This window comes from Marmota flaviventris, chromosome 6 (assembly GCF_047511675.1).
Source record: "Marmota flaviventris isolate mMarFla1 chromosome 6, mMarFla1.hap1, whole genome shotgun sequence".
In the NCBI taxonomy this organism is placed as follows: Eukaryota; Metazoa; Chordata; class Mammalia; order Rodentia; family Sciuridae; genus Marmota; species Marmota flaviventris.
In genome coordinates, this window is record NC_092503.1 from 120,535,695 (window position 1) to 120,552,519 (window position 16,825).

Below are 16,825 nucleotides of genomic sequence, written 5' to 3' on the forward strand. Positions count from 1 at the left end.
TTCCTAATGGAAATTAGCATTCTTTAGTTTTTTTGTATAGGACTCCCTTAGATATTTCTTGAAGGACTGGTCTGGTGGTGATGAGTTCCCTCAGTTTCTACTTATTTGAGAAAGATTATATTTCTTCATTTTTGAAGGATAATTTTGTTTGGTACAGTAATCTGGGTTGACAGATTTGTTTTGCTTTGTTTCTTTCGGTACTCTGAATATTCCATCTTATTCTATTCTGGCCGATAAAATTTCTGTTGAGAAATCTATAAGTCTAATAGGCATTATCTTATATGTAATTTGATGCTTTGCTCTTATCACTTTTAAGGTTCTCTCTTTATCTCATACATTTTTTTAGGGTCAGGGGCAGTACTCAGGGTTGAATCTAGGGGTGCTTAACCACTGAGCCACATCCCCAGCACTTTTTGTATTTTATTTAGAGACAGAATCTCACTAAGTTGCCTAGTGCCTCACTAAGTTGCTGAGGCTAGCCTTGAACTCATCATCTTCCTTCCTCAACCTCCTAAACTGCTGGGATTACAGGCATGCACCAGCATATCTAGCAGTGCCTCATACTTTTACTATAATATGCCCTGGTGAAGATCTAGTCTGGTTTAATCTAGTTGGGGGTCCATTGAGGTTCTTATAGCTGGATGTTCATATTTGGAAAGTTTGGGGCTATTATTTTGTGAAAAAGATTTTCAAAATCTATGTTTTCATTTTTTGTAATTCCCATAGTGCAAATATTTGTTTGCTTTATGGTGTCCCATAATTCTCATAAACTTTCTTTTTTCTATTTAATTTATTTTTGTTTGACTAGGTTTATTTAAAGGAACTGTACTCCACTTTTAGAATTTTTTTCTACTGCTTGTTCTACTCTGTTGCAGAATCTCTATTTTATTTTTATTTCATTGATTGATATTTTTTGCTCCAAGATTTCTGATTGGTCCTTTTTAAATAATTTCTTTTCTTAATTGAATTTTTTATTCGTATCTTAAATTGTTTTTTCTCATCTATTTGTATTGTTTTTCTATATTCATCTGCATTTCACTGATTTTCCTTAGGTTCATTGTTTTGAATTATTTTGGGGGGCATTTTATAGATTTCTTTCAAATTGGGATCTATTAATAAAGGATTATTTTCTTTTGGATATATTATGTTTTTTAATGCATCTTTTGTCCCTTCCTTTGTCATGATGTCTGCACATGTGGTATAATGTTTGCTTCTCCCCATTTTATGAAGTAGCTTTTGTAGGAAAGTTTTTTGTTGTTGTTTAATTTAGATGGGCTATAGGATTTCAGTTGGGTTGGTGCCTTGGGTTTGGTTTGGAGAGTTCAAAATGTAATCTCCATGTAATTTCTGCATTTTGGATTGATGTCAGCCGTGTCTAAGGGTGCCTCAGTAGTCTCTACTATAGTGGTTCATAAAAGATGTTGTATATCATTGCAGAAGACATAATCTTCCATTGGTATCAGTCCTCAGGCAGGCTCCACAGAGTTAAGCATTGATGGAACCAGGGCTTTTTGACAATACTATCAGAGATGCAGATTATGGAAAGGGCTGTCCCCAGGTCCTTTGGGGCAATTATAAGTGACACCAATGGGTGTAACAAGTAGACATGGTCTCTAAGACAGAGATATAAAGGAGAACTTACCCAGAACTCTCTGAATACAAGAGATGACTGGGACTGAGAAGCAGCAGCAGCCACTGTTCTGGAACCATAGGATGAGAGGGGAACTTTTGCAGGTCCCAGAGGATGAGTAGAGGAGATGCTGGGGTCTGTGGCTCTGGTAACTGTGTACTTAATGTTGTAGAACACAAAGGGGACCTTCTTTACATCCTGTGGGCCAATTATAGTTGATGCAAGGATTTGTAGCATTCTTAGCCATTTTTATGGATCTCTTGAACCCAGATGGGACCTTCTTCAATCTCCAAGGAACAAACACAGATAGTACCAGAGATATTGGCACCAGTATCTGTAGTTCCAAATTTGTAAACTGTGGAGTTGTTCCCCAGGTCCCCCAGGGTGTGTGCAGGTAAACTTTGGCTTGTGACTTTGGTATCTGTGGTCCTGGAACTACAGAATATGGATGTGAATGTTTCTAAGTCATATGTAGCAAGATCGTGGGGACAAGACTTGTGGCATTGATAGCCAGAGTTCTGGATTTGCAGGACATGAATCTCACATTCTCATGACTTTTTGCACCAGTGTCTGGAGTCCCAATGCCATGGCCAGGGAAAAAGTCCTTCCATACTTCCTACCAGGTAAGCACAGGTAGTACTTAGGATAAGAGCCACTGACAACAGCATTCCTGGAGCTATAGGATGTGACTATGACCATTCCAAACTCTTGATGGACAGGCACGGAGAAGTCAGAACTGGGACCAGTAGCTATAGGTCAAGGTTTGGGCTGAAAAGGAGAACTTCCCTACTTCCCACAGAGAAGGCACAGGTGGGACTTGGGCTTGTGGCTATGACAGCACTGGTCCTGTAGCTTCAGGATACTGAGGATGTTGCCTTCTTTCTAGGGATGTACACACCAGCCATAATCCTCCCTCTCTGTCATAGAGCTGAGTTTAAAATTGCCATTTGTTTTGCTTTTTTTTATTAGATTGCCTTTTGACTCCACATGGTGATTAAGGTTCCCATCACTGATTTCTACGGTTCTCTCTCAATCACTCTCCTTGAAATACAATTTTTTCTTTATTGAACTGGGTTATCTGTAGCAGAGGCACACACACAGGTCAACTGTATTCTGATATCTTGGCTATTATCTATCCAGGGTTTTTTAAATGAAGTGTAGATAGTGGTTGAATACTAAAACATGTAGATTTTCAAATTTCTAAAACTTGCTCTTGGCCTGTCATTAAATATATGACTATGGAAAAGTGACACAACCTGTCTATGTTTTAGTAACTTCAATTGTAAAATAAGTATGATAATATATACTTTACAGAGTTGTTTTGAGGATTAACTGAGATGATATGTGTAAAGCATTAGGAACAGTGCCTGCCACACTGCACTTACGTCCATGCCAGTTATTATCATTCTATCCATCCATAGGTCCCAGGGATACTGTGTCCAAAGCAGTTCTCAAATCCCATTTGTGTACCAGGTTGCTGCCCTTGTCCTAGATATTGTTATCTTCTACTTGTATTATTCCAGTAGAAGCCTCAAACTCATCTCTTCACTTCCCCTTTGCCCTTTTCTGTATCAAAATCATCCTTTATTCTGTCATCAGCAGTGTCTCAAAGCATATACAGAGCCACATTTCCATTTCTGAAATTCTTAGAGTTAGATGTGCTTCAGAAATTGGGGTTTGGGATTTTAGAATGTTAACCAATCCATTTCCAGTTAATTACAGAACACTCTCTGTGGGACAAAGGGCAATGACCTGTAATTAAACACACCAATATTTCCACATCCCAATCTATAAACAACAATGATTATGGTATAAAGATGATAAATACGATTCTAGTTACTTTTTCTTAAGAAAATGTGAAGCCATCTTCAAACTTATGATTCACATTAAGCTAAATATAAGTTAATAAATAACCATGCCTGTTATATCTGATGTTATATCTAGGCTCAGAAACCTAGATAAACCAGGGTCATTATTGTCATCACGAGCAAGTTGAGTCGGGCATTTCATGATTTCAGTGAAAGAGATTCACAAGAGAGAAAGCAGCACTCTTCAGGTTACCATTTGAAGACTCTTTCCATTGACTCACTTGTGTCCATAAGGAAACTCTCTGAGACACCACATTGTCTCTGGTTTCATGGTGGATGTTTGGGGCTACTAGCTAACTGGTCCCCTGTTCTCATCATATCACTTTTGGGAAACTCCACCTGTGCCTCTCACTGTCCCCACTACCATGCTTCCACCACTCAGGTTATGCTCAACAGTGCTCAGTTTTGTTTCTTTTTGTGCAGCTTACTTTGGCTTATTTTGATTTTTATCTTGTAAACTTTTATCATACATGATATTCATATGGTTTTCTTTCCATTTAAATGTTAATATATGGGAGTAGAAGGGGGTCTTCCAGAGGTAGAGGAGCCCTTTGCCCAGGCCTTTCAGGCTCTTGACAACATCACAGAAAAGAACTTAATAACATAACAGGTTTCAGCAAGGAGAGGAAGAACTTTATTAGAAAATCAAAGGTGAAAATATGCGTTCCCAGAGAAGGATATGGGCAATCTCAAGAGCAAGATAAATAGCCAGAGCTTAAGGTAGGGTTTGTTTTTATTAGGGTACAAAATTAGGTAGAATATGTATGACCCAATGGTGCTGGATTTCCCTCACGGCTGGGGAATACTGAGCAAGATCGTGCTTCCCCATTAGGGTTCTGGTCCGGTATGTAGGTTTCAGCTGATGGCCATGTCTCCTGGTCACTCAGGTGATCAGTCAAATCTTAGCCCCAACCCTCATGAGATTAATAGAATATTTTTTATTGAGGTCATGTTCCTGTTCCACTATATTTCAGAAAGTTTTGGGGAACTGAGACATTACAAATTAATTTATAGGATGTTGAATAGGCTCATACATTTTGACCCTTTCTATTCTTAGATTCCTTTTTTCCTGTTCATGAATCATTCACAAGTTGCCCATTCCACATTTCAACAGGAATGTTTGTCCTCTTGATATTCAGTTTTCTGTCTGTATTCTTAAACTCATATCTCAAAATGGCATTATAGTTGACAAAATCTTCATCTGCTAGTTCATTTGCAATCATAAGCACAGTCCCTAGTCTGTGACAAACATTTGTTAAAGTTGATTTTTCATTTATTAACTTCATAATAAACTCTTAGTAACTGACTTCTTTCAGAAAGCTGTGGATTCTAAGCCTCTTTAAGCTGCATTAAACAGAGTTCAAAAACTATTCCTGCCTCCTCTTTTTAAAATACTAAATAAGTATCATTAAAGCATAAATGTATCATTTTAAATTTTTAGTAGCACATTATAGTTATATATAATAATGGGGTTAGTTTTGACATAATCATACATACATGGAATATACTTTGCTCCACTGCAGTCCTCAGTACTTCCCCTTTATGTCCTCTCCTCCCTCCCCTGATCCTCTTCTCTACTGATCTTCCTTCTATTTATTTACATTTTTTAAAAAATTAGTGCTTTATAGACATACATAGAGGTGAAATTCACTGTGGTATAGTCATATGAGTACATAGCATAGTTCAGTCAGTTTTGTTCTGCTGCATTCCTCCCTTTTGCCATCCCTCTCTCCCTCCCTGTCAGTCCCTTTCCTCAGCTTGCTCTACTGCTCTCCCTTCTATTTACATGGGATGCCACCCTACTTTTTTAAAAAAGGTATCTTAGTCATAATATTTCAATACAGGTATAATACTGGGAAGATTAAAAATCCTAACTTCAATATTTGCAAGAAGTTTAGGAATACAGTATATACTGCAGTTTTGCAGATAATAGTGCTTTACAATTTTCTCATAGCCCAACAGTCTATTTAAAAAAAAGTTTGAGCCATGGATACAAAGTGGCTGTTGAACCACTTAGAAAATTTCTCTCTGGTTGTCTGTTTTCTTTTCTTCTAATAATGCAGAAATAAAATATGCCTTTCAAACTTCCTGGATTAGGGCTTTTTTCAGTCACTGCCCATTTTGCTTGAGGTAAGCATTATCACATGCAAGGATAGTTTGGTTAGAATCTGTAATAGTTTTAACACTCTCTTGTTGGGCATTATGAATGGTTTTAGAAATGTGATTCTAGTATTTGGTTATTTTTCCAGCCAAACAAATTTGTTCATTGCCAAGGCTTATGTTTAATCAGACATTTTTCCATTTAGTTCAAAGCTGCTTCATAATGTCCATTAGCTTTTCAACTAGGGGATTTTCAGATGCTTTACACCACTAATGCTCACTAGGGACAGTTTTACATCCAACACCTCACTGCCAGGCCCCACCAGGAGACATGTGAGAAATTACCTGAATCAAAATGTCAGTGGTGCCGGGATGGTGGCACATACCTATAATCCCAGCGGCTCAGGAGGAAAAGGAAAGAGGACCACAAGTCTCAGCAGCTGCCTGCATTGATGAGAGGAGCTGGGTTCAAAAGAGCTGGCTGCAACATTAAACCAAGAAAACAGCAAAGAAACCATGCAACACAAGAATGTGAGTTTCTAAGAAGGAGGGTTCTGCGATCTTAAGGATCAGCTCCCGTCTGGACAGCACTGGAAAGAGAGCAAGAGAGACAGCACACCCTGAACCTATCTATTTATTAGGGAAAAAACATTCAATAGAGTATTCCACCCAAATAAGACAAGAGATAGTAGGGTTTCAAAAGGTGGAGTCTTGCTTTGTGATGTCTTGGGTCAGTAGATTGACTGACATCTTGGCAAGTCACATCTATCTCAGGTACTGTGGGAGAGAAAAGGCACATTTACTGTGCACAGCCCAATCAGTGCAATGCCAGACCAGTCCCCTCATATTGCTCAAATGCCCATAACTCACACACACAGCTCAAGGATAGCAAGATACACACAAGTTCAAAGCCAGCATCAGCAAAAGGGGATGCTAAGCAACTCAGTGAGACCCTGTCTCTAAATAAAGTACAAAACAGTGCTGGGGATGTGGCTCAGGGTCGAGTGCCCTTGAGTTCCATCCCGGGTAAAACTGCACCCCCCACCCCCCGCCAAAAAATATAAATGGTGTTAAGGTGGAAAACATTAGTTTACATTGTGCTATTTCTAAGAATTCTGTTTATGTGACACTTAAACATTCCTCTTCCAATTCAGTTCTTTGTGGTTTGTTTTAGCTTGTTTCATTACAAAGCAAACAAACCAAAGCTTCACAGTTGCATCAATTCACCACTTTCTTCTTGAATCCATTTGGTCAATACAAGTTCAAGATCTTTATTTTTTCATTTTTTCTTTATACAATGTTTTTCAATATTTCATCAGTTCTTTGTCCTCCTGATCTCTGTTAACTTTCAGCAACTCTCCTTTATAAGGCATAAATACTGATGACTGCTACAAATATTTTTCAGTAAAATTCATCAAAATTAACCAGTTAATCCATATTCCCGTACTATAAATGATATCAGATTATTGCATTCATTTGTCTTACTTTTAACTACAGTTTTAAAATGTTTTCTGAGTTCAATTAAATATAAAAAACCAAAAAATTATATATACATTTGTATGTATACATATGTACATACATACTACATTTGTGTTTCTATGTATTGAAACTACAGAAGTACATGTGATTGATTGACTCTTAAAGCTCTGAGACACATCTTTACCTTTACTTCATCAGGTCAGTTTGACAAGTGAATTTTGCATCACATTAAAAAAAATCTTGTTTTCTGAGCTCCCTGCATCTGGAAATTCAGAAAAGAGATTGTGGACCTGTATTAGAGTCTGATTTTAGTCTCCTTAAGCCTCTTTAGTGTTTTGCCTTTGCTTAGCATAAATCTAAAATCCTGACATGCACTATAGGCTCTTAAGTGTGCAGTTCCCCATGATTTCTCCAGTCTGTCTTCTACCTTCCTGGTCTCCCTCTATGTGCTTCGGTGCCTTGTGTCTTCCAGTTTCCTGAAGCTCATCTGTTCTTTCAAGCTTTCTCACATGATTATTACCTTTACCTGACAGGTACTTTCCCTTTTCCCCAGAACATACACATATGCCACATTCTTCATCTGGTTCAAATCACATCTATTTTTTTTTTTTTTACTTGAAAAGAATTTCTTTTCCAGAACCCTATTGTCATTTAGATCTTTTTGCTAATCTCTGATAAAAGAAATTTATAATTTTCTTCTGACATTTCTAATATCTGAATAGCTGCTGCTGAATTAATCTCCAGGGGTGGAGGGGCTTTGTCTGTTTTTCTGTCTTTGGAGTCCCAGGTGCAGCAGACCATCTGGGTTTATAAAATGTCAGAGATGGTATTTCATAAAGAGAGGGTAAAAAGCTATGGGCATGAGAGATGGGAACAGAGTGTCTTTAGGTGGATGCCCAGCACCAAGGAGAGGCATTATAGATGGCATGGGATTAGAGGTGTGACCCCACCACTTCTGGTTCTCTGTCTCAGATGAAAGATGAACCCCTGGGTGCTGATACATGGGGGTTGGGGACAGGTGCAAGTCAATTAGGGGTCTCCTGGTGCCCTCAACCATCTTCCTCCCCACCCAGCACATTGCTTTTGCCTTTAATGTCAGTGTCCTCCCAGCAAGTCCTCAGACTGATTTTTCCTATCCTCACAGCACGATTCCTGCAGCAGATGAAAGCTGAGTGTCATTTTTTCAATGGGACAGAGCGGGTGTGGCATGTGACCAGATACATCTTTAACCAGGAGGAAATCCTGCGCTTTGACAGCGATGTGGGGGAATTTCGGGCAGTTAGCGAGCTGGGGCAGCCCATAGCTGAGTACTTGAACAGCCAGAAGGACATCCTGGACAATTACCGCGCCGCTGTGGACAGGTGCAGAAACAACTACGCACTTGTTAGCCTAATGTCAAAGCGGAGAGGTGAGTAATGGGCTGAATCCACCAGGCAGGTGGAGGAGGGGGTGTGTGGGGAGAGAGGGTCGGAGACCTCCGAAGCACCTCTGGTCTTTCTGAGGTTTCCATTAGGTAAAAACTTCCTATTTTTGACTTGTTTGTTTATTAGCACAGATATTTTTACATAATTGAAATGATTATGAAATAGGCTTTCAGGTTATAATTTGGTTCCTTAACATATTGATGTTAACTATTTTTATGTAATGCTAATAGCACTTAAGTAGTGACAGTTTTCTTTGTATAATAGAGCAATTTACCTCTCATTCTCCATTAGATTTTTTCCATATTGCCAAATACTTAGTTTAAAATGTATACCTTCATATTTTTAATTTCAATTTTTTTATTTCTAAATTCTTGGACATTTTTCACATTTATTGGCCCATTGTTGTCTGCTCTGATAATTATCTAATGTTTATTACTTCTGGGGTCCTATTGTTTTTTTCAGTGTTTGATAGGGTCTCTATGCAAGAAGATTATCAACACTTCATTGATATTTGCTTTAGCATTTGTTTCAATTTCTGGCTTTATATTTTGATTCTTTTTATTGTTTTCTATGCTAATAATTTAAACATTTTTATTTAATGAATTTTTCTGCACCAATGTTATTATTAGCCAACCATTCTTAAATCTATCATTTTGTAGTATTGAGAAATATTTCCACAAGGTGTCTTCTTTTATAAAAATGCATGATTGAGATTGGTTATGTCAGGGATTATCTCAGGCACTTAACACATGTTAATGTCTAGGCCCCAAGCATCAGCTAGAAAGAGAGATTATAAATAATCTAATCCCATGCCATCTATACTGCCTCTCCTTGGTGCTGGGCATCTACCCAAAAGACACTCTGTTCCCACATATAATAAAATAATAATTCCAATAGTAGGTGTGCTTGATTTGCAAAAGAGAGAAGTTCATCCTCAGAGTGTCAATATATCAATTTTAAAAGGAATGACTTTCCCTGCTGTTTTTCCTCTCTTTGGGACTCAAGAGAATCACTTTTGTCTGTCCCTGCTTCTCAGGGTGGAGCCCTCTCTGAGGTATTTTAAGAGGTGAGTCCATCAAGGTAGCATGGATAGGCTCCATCCAAATACCTTTGTCATATTTTTTTCAAAATAAACAAGGATAATAAACACCTAACATATTGAAGGTATTTTACATATTTTAGATACATTAATGCTTAAAGTGTCAATATCCTCTTTTAAGGGGAGAACTGAGGCACAAGGAAATGTACCCCCCAAAAAATCAACCAGTAAGAGGCAAAATCCAACCCAGGTGTGGTGGTATATGCTTGTAATCCCAGAAGCTCGGGAGGCTGAGGCAGGAGGATTGTGAGCTCAAAGCCAGCCTTAGCAGTTTAGTAAAGACCTGAGCAACTTAGTGAGACCCTGTCTCTAAATAAAATATAAAAGGGGGTGGTGGTCTGGGGATGTGGCTCAGTGGTTAAGTGTCCCTGGGTTCAATCCCTGGTACAAAAAAAAAAGAGACAAAATCTGGATTTAAACCCAAGCAGTTCAGAAATCACACTTTTAATTAATGCCCTATATATCTGGTAAACATTTAATTCAATAATGAATATTTTTTGAAGCTATGACAAAACTATGCATATTTTCCCCAAATCTCTCAAACTAATGGGCTCTTGCTATAAGGATTAAATTCAAGGCACATGACACTGTTAGGCCCATGGCCAGCTCTGAGGAGACCTGCCATACTTGAGCCTGGAGTTGAAGGGAGACAGAAAGGCAGCCAACCAAGGAGAATGGCTCTGCCTTCCTGACATATTCTTTCCACATTTTCTCCCTCAGTTAAGCCGAAGGTGACAGTGTATCCCACAAAGACTCTGCCCCTACAGCACCACAATCTCCTGGTCTGCGCAGTGAGTGGCTTCTATCCAGGCCACATTGAAGTCAGGTGGTTCTGGAATGGCCAGGAGGAGCAGTCTGGGGTTGTGTCCACAGGCCTGATCCAGAATGGAGACTGGACCTTCCAGATGCTGGTGATGCTGGAAACAGTTCCTCAGAGTGGAGAGGTCTACACCTGCCAGGTGGAGCACCCAAGCCTGACGAGCCCTGTCACAGTGGAATGGAGTGAGTGAGAAGCTTCCTGAACTTATAAATCCCTACCCACCAAGAATGAGACTTGGCTAACCTCTGAGTATAAGGTTTCTCTTCTCCCTATACCATAATTTCATTTGCTGCATGTTCTCCTTTCCGGTAACATAGGTCATGGGGAGTAGTCAGTCCTGTGATAGTTTCTACAAACACATATATGCCCTAGGGAAACAATTATGCCCAGTAGTTCAAAGAGATGTTGTAAGTATTTTGAACCTTTCCATAATATCATAGGTTATTGTCACTGTGTGGATTCAGCTTGACATGACCACAGCCATCTTGAATGGTACCACCATGATAGCCCCAGAGTAATCCTAGTTGGTTTTTCCTGCATAATTTTCTAGCAAATTATAAATAGACAAACCATTAGAGTGGTAGGTGCAGGTTTACAACCAGACACTGGAACCAGAAATATGCCCTTTCTCTTTGATATTAACTGAAGATAAACCAGGTGCATTCCAGCTTCAATGAAATTACTTTCACCCTGAGCATTATGGACACCCTCCTTCTAATACAAATCATAAGATCTACTTGACACTGCTTCTGCTAAAAGATTGTGCTCTGTGCAATTCTAGTCTGTCTCCTTTTCCTTCTATCTCTTGGCACCATGGGGCCAGTTATCTTACCTAGACCATGTTGTTCATTTATCATCTAGTTCAATGCTTGGACCCACGATATTGAAGGAAGCCACAAGGACTTAGATGTTCCCCAGTAGTAAGCATTTGAAAAAGCAAGGATTTGGTAGACCAGGTGCATGCTCTGTATTATCATGCCAATACAGTTAGATGTCACAGTATGGAAGATGGCATAAGTTGGGCCCTCTGGTCAACAAAAACAAAAGGTACCTCTAGGTTTTTGGTCACAGCTCTAGAAGGAAGCTGAAACTAGACACACTCCTGTAGAATAGAGTTTCTACAATGCTCTATTGTTGGGAGCTGCCACTAGGAACTGAGCGCCCCATGGGCCGCATGTGTGTGAACTATGAGCACTGAGTGCATGAAGTGGACTGAACAGACGTTGCCCCTCTTTTTGGGCAGGCAATGTGTGTGTCCTTTTCCCTTGCTCTATGATCCCCACACAGCACATGAAATGGGTGTGGCTTTCCTAGATGTCAGTCAATCTGCTGACAGCAAGATATCACTAAGCTAGACTCAGCCCCTGAAACCTGACCCCTTTGTCCTTTTGGGGATAGAATGTTCCATGGAACCTCCTCTTTTGTGTCCCCAATATAAGAATAAAGAATTACAGTGGCTTTCTCTCTCTTTTTCCATGGACCTCAAAGATTGGAGAGCTGTCTCAGATTTTGAAAAGTTACTTTTGTGTGTTTACATGCTTTCTTTGCCATTTTAAGTTATTGGAATAGTCAGATTTGTGAACCCAGCATAAATCGCTAACTAGGATAGACGGCGATACCCTATTATAGTTGGAGTCACTGATCAAGACTTTACTTGTTGGGCTGGGACTGTGGCTCAGTAATAGAGCACTTGTCTAGCATGTGTGGAACATTGGGTTTGATCCTTAGTACCACATAAAAATAAATAGACAAAATAAAGTTATTGTATTTATCTACAACTAAAAAAATATTTAAAATTTTAAAAAAATGCTTCATTGGTCACAATGAATTGGTCCACCAAAAAAAAAAAAAAAAAAGTAGGCAGATGGCCTATTTCATCTCTAGAAGGTAGCTGAGACTATTTCACCAGCCTCAATCCACTATAATGCAGGCCCTTACTCTAAAAAAGTGGCATGCATATTTATAACAATGTTGTGACCTTTTCAACAACTTATAGTGGAAAATGTTGGGCCCCTTTACCTATGAAATTGCTTCATCACCTGCCTTTTAGAAAACATGGTGACAAAAGCATAAGGGCAGCCCAGTGCCTATGATCTCATAAGTACAAGACGGAGTGACCCTCATATCTGAAAATTATTGGTATACTTGGAGCAGCCAATGGATAACATGAGTACAAAAGGTACCTATAGGTTTTTGGTCATAGGTAACTATCCCTTTTGATCTTGGACTCTAGACCTCCACAGGTCATGGCTTATGCCCTTAGTGGGCTAAAGGAAATACCTCAGACCACTCCCAGTCTAACATGCCATCTCACTGTTAGTTTCAGGAATCACTTACAGACCCCATCCAGTTAGCCAACTGTGTGTGCTCTGCTCCACTACACCAGCCATCAGCTGCCACTGCTGTGTTATCTAAGAGAGATGATGCCAACGGTATTGTCTTGTCGGATGACACATATTTAGCTTTATAAGCCCCTATTAAGCATCTATTTTTCCATCCATAGCTGAAATTGCAGTCTTTTTCTGTTTTCCCTGGAAGCCATGCAGTTATCAAGACAAAACATTGTGTGTACATCTCTCGTATCACATACCTCATGTCATACATTGTTCAATCCCAGGGCTGCAAAGGCCCCACACATACTGTTTACCAATTCCAGAGAAAGAAATTTAGAGAACTCATCAGAGAGGTTTTGGACATTTTATTAACTACTCATTCCTTGGAGATGGGGGTCTAGGATTCAATGGAGAGACATGCCATGCCTACAAGCAGAGGAATATATACATGACAGGTTGCATGCCACTCACAGAAGGATTTTTTCAGATGTTTTATGAGTACAATCCTCTTCAACCAGGATCACTCTATTTAGATTTTCTCCTACAGATTGGAGATAAAGGAAGTGGCCAGCTCCCCCACCCCCCACCCCTACTTTCCATTTTTCTCATTATCACATTCTTTTAGAGTCCTTATCTAACTGCAAGCTTTCCTAAGCACTGATTAGCACTTAACCCAACACATACCAAACAATTTTATCCTCTCCCTTCTGTAGAAGACATATTAAATTGTTGGTTTGGTTTCAGGGACTCCTGGTGAAAAAAAAAATGAGTGTTATTATTATTTGCATAATCCTCCCCTCAAATGCTTCTGTTATTGCTGTGGATTCTTCTTATAAGTCAGACAAGTGGTTTCAAAGTGTGCTGACTACACAAAATTAAACCCCTCACAGATTAGGACATGTCTCAAGAAGAGAGTGTGTGAGAGATTGTAAGAGCTGGTTATAAGAGGTGAAAGTGTAGACTTAGCTTGGCATGACTGCAGCCATCTTGAGTAAACTGTCATGATCACCCAAAGTAGCACTAGATGGCTTTTCCTGCTTCATTTCCCAGCAAACAATGAATAAATAACAACTGCTAGAATGGTATATGGAGCTTTATAACTGGTCCCTGGTGATGAGAATGTTCCTAATATTACCTTAAAACAAACCAGGTATTCTGGCTTGAATGAAGTCACTTTTGTCTTAACTTGGATATATGCCCCTCCTTCTTCCTCAAACTGTGGGATCCACTTGGTCTTGCTGCTGCCAAGGACCACACTTTCATCATTATGTCTCACAATAAATTGCACTCTGTGAGATCCTATATCTGTTTCTTTGATCTCATGGCACCTTGGATTTCATTTTCATACAATGGGCCCAGGTTGTTTCAAAACAGTCACTTTCTTATCCTGACTCCAGACCCTGACTCTGGACTGGGTTCATGTTTCTGGTGCCCCTGCTTTGGGTTGTTCATTGAGATCTTAGAAGTGAAGCAATGCAGGGGCCTTGCTGACATCCAGAAGAACCAATATCAGGTTTTCTTTTCATTATCTCTGTCAACCTAGACTAGCTATGTAACCTCCGTGGGTCCCAGACTCTTCTACATCAGGCAATATTTCAAGGTGATGACATTTTAATGAATTCAGTGCATGAATCTTGTAGCTGTTCAATGTGATTTTAAAATCTGTATTTCCAAGAATGTAGTCAAGCCTTCTTCCTCCAGTCTCAAAACTCTGTCTCTCATGGTCTCTAAGAGATATATTAGGGGCAAAAATCACTAAACCTGGCTTCTTTTCTCAGGGCCACAGTCTGAGTCTGCATGGAACAAGATGCTGAGTGGAGTTGGGATCTTTGCTCTGGGTCTTCTCTTCCTTGGGGTGGGGATGTTCATCTACTACAGGAATTAGGAAGGTAAGGAACCAGTTTGTAGCTGAGACTTTCTATAGACTTTTCTGGGGTAAGAAATAGGGCTTTGCTGGGGTTAGTTCTCAGGACACCTTATATAAAGTTTTTTCTTTCCCCAGGTGACTTCAGATTTCCTAGAAAACTGTAAATCAACAGTCTATAGTAACTATATCAAAACCTAAGGGGTTGTGGCTTATAGAGATAAAAGAAAGTTTAACAACTAGAGATACTGGGTCAAGAACCTGGGGAAAATGAAGGAAGAGTTGCTAAGTATTCTATTTGTGTGACAAGAGTTTCCTAGTCACACACTCTCAGTTTGTTCTCCACCCTCTGCCCTGGCTGGTTTGGGTTGTGGTGTTGAGAAATCTCAGATGGCATATCTAAGACTCAGGATATTGAGGCTGGGGGAAGATTTGCCTCCATATCTTTAAGTATCTATCTTCCTAGGATGCCAAAAAATTCAGCCAACAGGTAATGTCCTTTAATCCTCTCTTAGAGACAGATTTGTTTTCCCTACAACAGAAGGTAGAGGTGACCAGACCTGAGACAGAAATAAGGGGAAAGGCTTTGAGTCCAAATTTCTGATCAGGCAGTATGCACTAAATCTTCTTTCCACATAATAAAAGGTCTATGCAAGTAGCATTGGATTAGGAGACTTAAGAATTTTTTTTTTCTCTTTGTACTACAATGCTATCATGAGAGGGGAAAGGAAGCCATTTGCAAAATTAGGACTGAAATACCACTGTCCTCTGCCTTCTGCAGGATTCCTGAGCTGAATAGAAGGTGACAACACTGATGGAACCTCTCCAAGTCATAAAAAGGCTTCCTGCTTGGCTCTCCTTCTTCCACATAGACAGTGCATTCTCAGGACTTGGTTCTCTGTAGTTCAGTGACCCTGCAGAACATTTCCTTCTTGCTGCTTCCTGAGCCCCTGCCCCTGACCTGGAAGCTCCAGTAGAGCCCCAGGGGGACCTTCTCTCCATTTTCTTCTGGACCCTGAATATTCAACTCTGACTGCCTCCAGAGGGTCTGAACTCACTTTGTGCCACATTATTTTATTCCATTTTCCTCAAATAAACATGGAGTGAAAAATCATCTGCTTCAGAGTTTTAAGGAAAAGAAAGGAAAGAGAAATGAAGGACTGCATCACAATATAACAATTCCTTTCATTTTCATATAAGTGCATGAGATATTCCACTTGTTAAATAGGTGGAGTTATCCTTTCCATGCATACAGATATATCAAACAGGATGCACTACACCATGGGGCAAATGATTTTTACTTGTCAATTTAAAAATTGGTTCAGAATTTTAAAAGACAATGCCCCAAAGCACAGACTATAACAAATAAAGCAAACTTGATGGAAAGTACTTAATAGAGAACAAGCTAGAAAAATAAATCAAAACTTTTTTGGGGTGACGGTGCTTGCCTAAAACATTGTGTAACTTTCAAATCAATCTATGGATCAAAATCCACAGACTCTATTAATATACTATTATGAAGAAGTTTCTGGGAAAGGCACTTAAATTGGATGAGAAGATGGAGGGTTCTGCTCTTGTGTTCCATCTGAAGAGTCATTTTCCAATATAAGTCAAATCAAAGAGCAAAAAATCAGTTCTGAAGTTTATCTCAAAGTAATAACCATTTGGACATGATTTCTCCACTGTTAGATACCACTTTTATTTTATTTTTATGCCTGTTAAAATTATTAAAATGTATATATTTATAAAAAATATATTTTAAGTCATACTATGAATTATTTGTATAAAGCAGATTCTCCTATAGGAATTTGATGAGTAGATATTGGTTGATATCTGTTCTCTTAGATCCCAGGGTTGTAACCTTACTCTGGTTTTGTTCCCACTGATGAACAAATGACTTGTCTCATTTTATTTTAGATCCACAGTGTGAAATTAATTGAAAGGTAGAACTAAAATCTATGGCTCTCTTATTTCAGTGAAGGTGTTTTCTGGTAAGAATAGCAGGAAATCCAATCTAATTAGTTCTGTTTTTTCATAACTTGCTGTGATACATAGCAGGGGGATTCAAGGTGGGGCATCTCCAGGGCTGCTTGAGTCAATGGGCCAGTGGCTTCTCCAATGATCTTCATCATTCACAACGTGCTGAGATGGTAGGGCACCTCCTGCACCTTTAGCTTTCATGTTCTCTCACAACAATTTCTAAAGGCA

General features: G+C 39.3%; 1 protein-coding gene across 1 annotated transcript in view; it reads left to right on the top strand.

Moving 5' to 3' along the window:
- Nucleotides 1-15,731, top strand: part of LOC114099246 (HLA class II histocompatibility antigen, DRB1 beta chain-like) — a 35,088-nt gene extending 19,357 nt beyond the window's left edge. Inside the window, exons 2-5 of the mRNA XM_027943487.2 lie at nucleotides 8,222-8,485; nucleotides 10,321-10,602; nucleotides 14,532-14,642; nucleotides 15,399-15,731. Of these exons, the coding sequence (XP_027799288.1) occupies nucleotides 8,222-8,485; nucleotides 10,321-10,602; nucleotides 14,532-14,638 (653 nt within the window). The 3' untranslated portion in view covers nucleotides 14,639-14,642; nucleotides 15,399-15,731. The remainder of the gene's footprint in view (nucleotides 1-8,221; nucleotides 8,486-10,320; nucleotides 10,603-14,531; nucleotides 14,643-15,398) is intronic.
- The last annotated feature ends 1,094 nt before the right edge of the window (nucleotides 15,732-16,825 follow it).